Below are 10,025 nucleotides of genomic sequence, written 5' to 3' on the forward strand. Positions count from 1 at the left end.
ACTAAATAGGCATACAACTACAAAACTTTTGCCTCTTTAATGACTGCATTTTACAAATGAAAAAAAAAAATTGAAAAAAAAAGAACCAATTTTCGGAGCACAAATGAAATCAATTATAGTAAATAAATAAATATTCCAAAAGCTAAAGGTCACAAGTATTCTTTTTCGTCATTCTACCCTATTCTATCTCTTTTTACTACTTCCAACTAAACCTGTTATATGGCGTTTGGTACGGGGTAATGTTTTAGGATTTTTAAGAATGTTTAAAGATTCTCATGTTTGGTTACAAATCAGGCCAGGGAATCAGATGCCAGGAGAATCTGGATTCCCCCTTTAAACCCCTCTCAGTAAGAATGTGGATTCTTTTTAAAATAGGTGGATATCCAGATTTCCAAACTTAAAAGAAATCATATTTTTTTTATAAATTAACAATTTTAACCCTTTTTCTTTATCATTTAAGTAATTAAGATAAAATATAAAACAAATTATATATCTTTTCCCTTGTCTTTATCTTTTTCCACCAAAATAACATAAACAAGATAGACAACTCTGTTGATATATTCTTTAACAAAGTTCTATTTAAGATTCACGTGTGGGGAAAAAAATTTGAATGGGACCCTCCATTATTGCCAGATATTCACTTTTGCTGTTGTGTGTGTGTTGCTCAACAAATTATTAATAATTTATATTTTGTTTTTCATTATTTATTTAGAGGAAGATTTTTTTTTTTTTTTTCAAATCTAAAGATAGAATGGAAAAAGTAATTAATTAATTTGAGATTCTTGGGAATAAGCCAAACATTATCATCTCACATTCCTAGAAATCATAAGAGATTCCCAATGAAATCAAACATACGAATAGTTACAATCCTAGGCATTCAGATTGCAAAGAATCACATTCCTAGAAATCTGGATTCCAGGAGGAATGTGGATTCCCCCCTACCAAACGCCATAGGGTGTAACTTAGTGGCTAGAGGCTTAGGATGAACGGTAGACCTAGACATCCTGGATTTGATTCCCACTAAAAGTTCTCCAAGATTACCAAATACACGATTTTTGTAGATGGAGTTATGTATCCATGGTTTACTCCCTAAGGGCAAGTTCAAGCCTTGGTGAGGTTCTACGTCACCCAAAAAAAAAAAAAAAAAAAAATTCCAACTAATGTTATTTTTAGTATTTACCCTACATTTTTCTCATTCTTTCAACTTAAATTAACACAAGTCTCATTACTGGTACATTTTACAATAATGCTTTGGCAAGTAGTTTTATAAATTTTAAAATTTAAATTAAAAAAATTGCAAGCTCTTACATTATTAATTTCCTTTTGTCTTTCAAGAGAAGAAGCAAGTTGAATAGTCAAAGAAAAAAAAAAGCAGTAATAAAATTTGAACTAATTAGGGCCCGGTACATGTATTTAAACACATGTTTTCAATTTTTAAACAATATTACACATATTTCCACATACTTTTTCACCAACATGTATTTCCAAAAAAACTAAAAACTGTTGTTTAAATACATGTACCAAATGGACCCTTAAACGTTGGATCCGTTTACCTTTCAAGTTAAATGAAGGCATTCAGTAAAAGAAAGAGATTATTTCTTAGACAAAACCTTAATCAAACGCAACGCAATATATTTCTACAACTAATCAATAGTATTTTTTGAAAGATTTTTTTTTTTGGTAGAAATTTTTTTTGTTTGAAAGATTCGAACATTGTTCGAATCTTTATATATATATATATATATATATGGATGGAAAGGGAGAAAGCTCATGAGTTCTACTTTTTATTTTAATAAGATACTGTCACATGTGCCACTACCATGGGTGTTGCGTGGATTTTATTATTATTATTATGAACAAAATTTAGTTACAAAATTGGTTATAATCTTAGGTCATAACGTTAATCAATAAAATAAACATTATTATATATTTTGAAAATCTAACCGTTAAATTACATGTTCTTTATGCACTTAATACACATGTCAAATATCGAGTCAATAAGATATTATTAACTATATGATCTATATAAGCTTATATTTTATACATAATTTTAAACTACAAAAACTTACAATTTAAACAATTTATTAATGACATAACAATTGATATTTAAATTTCTAGAAATTTTGTAAGCATGGAGAATATAAGAAAATATGTAATCTAATGGTGGATTTATCAAAATTCACCTCCAGTAAAAAGAGATTAAGTAAAGTTGTAGTCTTATACTACAACCAATTTTGTAACTAAATTTTGTCCAATTATTATTATTATTTATTTGGGTAAACCCCCTAAACCCAAAATCCTACACTCCCGATATATATATACTTTCATTTTTTTTCTTATGCCCCCCCACCCACCCACCCAAAAAAAAAAAAAAAAAAAAAATTCTTGTACCATAGCTTATTAAGGGTAAACGAAGAATTAACAATGTTATAATAATTTGTTACATTTAGAAAATTCAGGATTTAATTTGTTACTAAAGTGCAATTTTCCAGAAAAAGAATTATGGCTCATTCGGATAGGAATTATTTGAAGTGAATGATTTGGATTTTGGATTCTAGTTGAAGTGACTTAAACAAAGTATAAAATTGCACCTTTTTTTTCTAAGGATGAAATTTATGGATGGGTTTAGGTATTAAGTATTAACATGTAGATTTTAAACAATAATTATTAATTTTAATTATTAATCTGTAACATCACACAAGTGTTTTGAAAAACTTTTAAACCTTAAATCCATTGGGTTAAATTTAGATAAAACAATTTATGCCATTAATTTTTCATCATATTACTTGACTATAAATTCTCAAATCCAAGTGAAACCCTACCACGTTTGAAATCAAATCCAGTGCCCTATACTTTTGCATTTTCCATCACCACCTAAATGAACATGTAAATATTCGCAGAGGAATTATGTAATCATATTTTGATCTTAGAGATCTATTGCTAGGGCCCTAAGCTCATCCATATTCTCTAAATAAGATTGTTAGCAAGTGATTGCAAGTGGTGTAACGTGTATTGCTTCTTTTTTCTTTTCTTTTTATTGGTAATTACAGCCACACCTAATGAATTTTGAATCCATGACCTCATCCTTCACCTAAAAATTATATAGGGAGAGTAAGAGCTCATTGGCAATATGAGTATTGCTAATTTGCCATGGAAGACCAGTTGAACTTACTGCGACATGTTAGTGTGCTTGTCAATTGCGGGATGAAGAATGATCGTTTCTGAAGGATATCAAAATCTGGAAACTCTGTAAACGGTTTCAAAATTTTCCTACTACCACATATAAGGTCAAAATGAGCTACCAAAAAAAAAAGTTATGGAATCTCTTCTTTCATCAACAGAAAATTAAATAAGCAACATCTAAATAAGCTTCTTCTTTTGAAAGAACCGCTTCAAGTGCCATAACTGTAAAGCCGAAACTGCGATGCAGACACCCAGGGACATAATACTGAGCCATGCCACCCTGGAATTTGTTGATTCACTCACCATCCTCATTTCTGCTTCTCTATATAGTAGATCCAAAAAAATAAAAACCTCCATTAGATTAGCTTTTGAGATGCTTAAAACTTCCAAGGCATCCCAGCTATGCATATAAAAATTACCTGGTCTTGAGATAGAGTAAATTCTCATGAATTGCCTCCACTGCTCCTTCAAGTTTCCTCAGTTCAAGTTCAACACCCTATATATATGGCAATGCAGGGAAAAAAATCATGATAAGGGATAAGATGAAAAAGAAACATTTTAAGGCCAGAAAGCATGCCTAATATTTCTGGTGGCTACTCTAGTGATGTGGGGGGAGTGCAGGACAGTTCTATCAAGTTTTTATCCTTCTTTTCGAACTTAAACAAATTAAGCCACTTTTTTCACTTTTTAATTCTTTAATATTTTTATGGTAAAAGTTGAAGCTGAGACCTACCCACACCACACACCCTTTTGCCACTAGAGTCAAGGCCCGGAGGCTCTTTTGTTAACATGATTGATAATTACACACATAACTAGTGCAATGCAAGGACCACCAAATTCATTTAAGATTTTGTTTCTAAATTTGAAATTATTTTTTAATTTAGTTTTTAATGTTGAGGGTTTTAACGGATTTGATTTGGCATTTTCCATGTTGATGTAATCCCTAAACCCTATTAAACTAGTGCTCTTGAAAGTAGCCTGATTTGGAATAAAAAAAATTATGATTTGAGAATATGTGTGTTTCTTCTTTGCTTGGTTGTGATGTAAAACACTCTTAGGTGGTGATGCCTAGGGATCAGGCAGATTCTAGGTAGTGAAGCTTAGAATTTGTTTTGCTTATCTCTTCTTTTTCCTTTTATCTCTATCTTACTACCCAAGTTCTACACATAGTGAGTAAAGGCCAAAAAAAATTTACATCATCATATAAGAAGTTATCTGTGCCAACTTGATATATGACACAATCCTAACACATTTTTGGAACTTCCAAAACTAACAAACTAATATTTAGAGCTTTGGCTCTGATAAGTGGCATAATTTGAAAAAAAAGATTTGACATTATCAGAATACCATTCAGTTTCTTATTGAAACTTTTTAGTCCATGTTGCAAGTTCAGACTTTAGTAAAAGCTTATAAATCAAGATCCACTATATTTTTATTGGTGTCTTTACTCCGCAACTTTCACTTGTTTATTTATCCATTCAGAAAAAATAATAATAATAACATTCACTTGAAATTGATGATCTTTTGCAGCTTCCAAAGCACAGAAAAATCTTAATTACTACGGTTTTAGATTCATAATTTCAATAACAATTTAAAAAGGAACTTAACTCATTCTTTGAGTTCTAGAGTTCAGAAAGATTAACACTCCAAAAAAGAGACTGCTAAAAATTTACCGGCCAAGTGGGGAAGAAATATAATCAAGAGGTGCTCACCTCAATCTTCTCTTTTCTTGCAACTGATTCCCAATCTTTTGCTGCAATTCCAGTTCTCCAGTCAAGGTTTACACTTAAATCTCCACCTCCTTGGTTATGTCCATCCACCCAGAAACATGCCAGGTAGTTGCCAGCCTCCTTAGTTGTAAAAGCAAATTGTCCAATTGTTGCGTTCTCATTATTATGAAGATTATTTCCATATGGTGATGTCACCTAAGGAGAAAATAAACTATCATTGAATTGCAAAAAAATTGATATAAATAAGAATCATCAGTCGTAATTTCCTTTTTATTATTATTATTTTTTCTACTAGATTGAAAAGGAGAGTCCTGGAAAATACAAATTTATAACTCAGGTACAACAATATACAGGCAATCTAATCCTAGATTATTGTAGTAAAGTCCCTTATGCCAAAGAAAAAGAAGCACCATAAAGCATTTGAACCATCAAAAGGTTAAATTACATGATGATATCTTAAACAACAGCATCCAAGGCCTAATCCAGTAAATAAATTGTCCAAAATAAGCAAATATCATAGTGGCCAACTGATCACATTTGCAGATGCTTAGACCATCCAACAAAAATTTCAAAGAATTTGTTTATATACAAATTCTCATGTTTCATTGACATCATGCAATAATGACTTCAACACCCCAGTCACATTCATACTTTATAAATCAAGGTTAACCCATCCCTAAAGGCAGAACAGAGCATTTCATGATAAATGCCTATACCATTTGAACAGCAAAATTACATCTGTTTGAGTCTAGTTAAAAGCCTCAGAGAAAGCCTAGGTGCAAAGATTACTGTTATTTTATACATCCTGTCAACATTTATAGGATGAATTCTTCCAAAATAATGACAGATGGCACAATAAATAAAGCCCACAATCCATTCTACCAATCTGTCAACTGTACCACTTGGCCATCATACAAATGTCAATAACTGTTTTCTTAGAATCATTTTTCCTTCCTCTCAAAATCTATTACTCTCTCTCTCTCTCTCTCTCTCTCTATTTCTATTAAAATGAACTTTCCCTTCCCATCAAAATATTCCTCAAAATCACAGTTCCATTCTGCAGTTAAAATTTTCAGATCTACCTAAAAAGTCCACACAAAAATCTTTCTAAATATGTCAGAACAATTTTTTTTATTATTATTAGATATGTTAGACCTTGCAAAAAATCCCCAAGCAGTAACCCTGTCAAAAAACATGCAACAGGTTTGCTAGAGATGTTTTCAACCAACAAAATCAAGTCAACCAGAACCCAGCCTAATAATAAAAACATTGGGTCAGTGTACAGAATTTTCAATATACCCCGATGTAACATGCTACTTTCCGGAGAAAACCCGCCAACACACTCGAAATAAATGTTTGTATATAGAAATTTTTTAACCCGAGAAAAATTAGAATCAGCTCAAACCCATTGTGAACTAAACAACCGAGCTGTAGTGGAAGGTTTTTCAACAAATCTTGAGTATGCTCAACCCACAGCTGAACTTGACCCACCCATTTGTGAGGTCTAGATGTGCCAATCTAGCAACCCAATATGCTGGCCAAAATATAAGCATGATTGGGAATTTTCAGTGCAACCAAACACTAGAAAATCAATTTCCAGGTCGCAACAAACAACTGAAAAGAAATAATTTTCCACTGAAAATGTTTTTCGCAGGAAAACACGAAAAACATTCTTTGCCAAAACAAATGGTATCACAATCTGAGGAAAGCACTGGCTATATCTTGCTATACTTCAAAAAGACTAGTCAGCCTACAATAAGTGCTCATCGTAATCGCTTATATAGCCTAGATCTACCTAGTACATGCTTGATGTAGGACCCAACACACAACTACACAATACACTCATACAATACAATACAATCCCACAATCCAGGGCATCACAAATGGAGCATCAGTCATCGTTAATTCTCAGGAAAAAGAACCATCCCCCCCCCCCCCCAAAAAAAAAAAAAATCAAAATGTAGGGCATCACAAGGACTATATGATAATGTCCAATTAGTTCATATATAAATAGTCTCATATAATTAAACAATTCAAGTATTTATAACATGTCAATAAATTGGATTTTAGGGCACAAACCCTAACAAATGTAGAGGATGGTTGATTATGTAAGACAGCTAGGGCAAAGAGACCAGACCAAACCATATGTAACAAGAAGAACTTGAACCAGTAATTCTGGTCAACACAAGCAAAAAGAATCTTCCAGCAATTATATGCTTGTTTAATGTTCGACATATTGCCCTAATGAAAATGATCTCATACAGCACAGGCCGAGGTGACCAAAAAAGCCAACTGTGACATGATAACCAAAATTCTGCATTCTTGGAGATTTATGGTCCGTTTGGATTGAGACGGAGGCAGGGAGAGTAGAGTAGAGTAGATTTTATCCAAAATTAGCCTATTTTTAACTATCTTTATTCTACTCCCCTCCACTCTCTCTCTTTCCTCAAATCCAAACGGGCCCTTATGATCCGTTTGGATTTAAGGGGCAGAAGGGGTAGAATAGAGTGAAATTGGCTCAAAATTAGCCTATTTTTAGCCAATTCTATTCTACTCCCCTCTACTCTCCCTCCTTCCTCCTTCAATCCAAACGGGCCCTTATAGTCCGTTTGGATTGAAGGGGACAGTAGGGGGTAGAGTTGAGTGAAATTGGCCCAAAATTAGCCTATTTTTAGCTAATTCTACTCTACTCTCCTCCACTCCCTCTTTCTCTCCCTCAATCCAAACGGGCCTTAACCTTCTCCAGATGTTCATATATTTTTAAAATAACGATAACCCTTCTTGACAATGACAACCAAATCCAGAATTCTTGGGAGTATAAGAGACTGGCCTTCTTAACATGTCAAGACAACAACTCAAAAATGATTCTCAGGACCAAAGATATGGAGCTACATTAGACCTCTAGAGTCTAGACCAAAAAAAAAAAAAAAAAAGCTACATAAGGATGTGCTTCATGAACCAAGCATGATCAAGTTATGACTTATTACTTATCAAAAAAAAAAAAAAATGATCAAGTTATGAAAGTGAATATAAAGTGTGAACTCATGATAGTGATCAATGATCAAATATGGTTGATCTCTATGGAAAACCATTTATAGAATGTTAGATGTTGTAAAGAATTAACATAAATCAAACTAATCTAAGACATGCAAGTCTTAATAATAATAAAAAAATTAACAACTTCATCATTAAACATCAAATCCAAGACACATTTGATATGCTAACAATAATATGTATGTGTGTATATTAGAAGTGGTACCTTGACAGCGATGGTGGGAGTGAGGTGGGGGTGATCGTTTTCGGGAACGACGACGTAATCAGCTAGAACGACGACGTTGCTCTGGAGTTCTTCCGACACGCACTTGGTACCGGTGGCCGGTACTTTCATCCAAATGGCATCGCATTTCTTCAATACCACGTGGCTTACCAAAAACCATATAACCGACAAATAAAACCCCTTCCGCCCCATCATCATCATCATCATCATCATCATCTAGGATTAGGATTAGGATTGGGATTGGGATTCGAGATCTATCTATCTCCTCCTCACTTTCCCTGTCTTCTCTTCTCTTCCATTTCAGTTTCTTTTTTTTTTCTTTCTTTCTTTCAACCTAAATGCTCCATTTTGATTTTACGTTACTGAATTTAAAAACTGTCATTTATTTATTTATTTTTTTAACGTTTTTGTTTAAGTGAATTAATAAATTTATTTTTAACTATATTTTTTTTTTGGTAGAATTTTAACTAGTAGTATTATTCCCGGTATAAGTGTTTGTATAGTGTGCAGGGTAAGTGTCGGGTTTAAGTTTTCAATGAGTAACTTCGCACTTGTATAGGCTTAGATAAGATTATAATAGAATTTTATCATATATAAAAATAAATAAATAAAAATCATTTCTTTATCTATTCCTAATTCTAGTAGATTATCCAAAAAAAAAAAAAAAAGGAGTATTTCTATTTCTATTAACTTTTGGTTTAGTCAAGTTTTAGAATTATGCTACTTTCTAAAGTGGTTGCCGATTTGGTGTTGTTATTATGTTAAATTGTCACAATATTTTAACAATTGTTGGGGTAGGATTTGACTTACCTCTAATATTGTTTTAACTGAAATCTCCTTTTATTTTAATGAGAAACTGTTACGTCACATCACGTCACTAACTAAATAAAATGTAGAGATTAAACCTACTACCACTTGTCATTGTATATTTAAAATATAATGAGACATTCACTTAAAAAAGTACTGAAAGTAAGCCAAACCTGTTAAGGTATTTGTTCCTTATTAGTTAAAATAAAATATAGAAAAATATGATACTCGAACCAACCACAATTGAAATAAAGATATTGTGAAAATGTTGTAACTTAGGTGTCGGTTCTTATAGATCAAAATAAAATAAAATAATAAAATATCAAACCATAATTCACCACAATTAAAAATAAAGGTAGTGGATTATGAAATCATCATGTATTCCGTTGTTATCATAATATTTTTACAATTACTAAGGTATAAGTTATTTATAGGTCAAAATAAAATAAAATATCAGACTATGATCCACCACAATTGAAAATAAAGGTATTGTAAAAATATTATGATATTTTGTTAGATTCCTAACCTTATTTTTTGGTTTAGTCAAATTTAGTGAGCCAAAATTCACCGTTTCAAGAACAATTTTTCTTGAGGATTTAAAAAAAAAAAAAACATTGTTTAAACTTTAAGGTAAAAGTATATATATAAGAGAGACAGTTCTACACCTATAGTAAAAATAAAAATTATGTCCCTTTATGTTTGGGGTAGTTTCATACCTCTCTAAACCTTAAAATTGAGCAAATACACCATACTATTACTTTTTCAGTTAAAGTATAACAAAATCATATGAATCCTGAAATATTCTACTATGCAATGTCTAAAATATATCCATTAAATTTTAATATCCCAACAAATTTCTTCATATGTTTTGAGTTTTATATAGTAGTCACACATGAAAAATTGAAATAGTGATATCAAGTGTACTATTTGTTACCTAGAGAATGTTGATTTACTAGATTTAGATCTTCTAGGCTTATAATCTAATGGGAACTTCAATGTGACATGCCTTTTGTTATCTTATTATTTTT

General features: G+C 31.7%; 1 protein-coding gene across 1 annotated transcript; it reads right to left on the bottom strand.

Annotated features, from left to right (window-relative positions):
• Positions 1-3,173: 3,173 nt before the first annotated feature.
• On the bottom strand, positions 3,174-8,526 carry LOC115968749 (transmembrane emp24 domain-containing protein p24delta3-like). Its single transcript, XM_031088245.1, has 4 exons — positions 8,173-8,526; positions 4,896-5,108; positions 3,603-3,679; positions 3,174-3,505 (listed from the first exon to the last, which is right to left on the bottom strand). Exons 1-4 carry the CDS (start codon positions 8,404-8,406, stop codon positions 3,361-3,363), a joined length of 669 nt encoding a protein of 222 aa, XP_030944105.1. The 5' UTR covers positions 8,407-8,526; the 3' UTR covers positions 3,174-3,360.
• Between the last annotated feature and the right edge of the window lie 1,499 nt (positions 8,527-10,025).

Source organism: Quercus lobata, chromosome 11 (assembly GCF_001633185.2).
Source record: "Quercus lobata isolate SW786 chromosome 11, ValleyOak3.0 Primary Assembly, whole genome shotgun sequence".
Classification (NCBI taxonomy): Eukaryota; Viridiplantae; Streptophyta; class Magnoliopsida; order Fagales; family Fagaceae; genus Quercus; species Quercus lobata.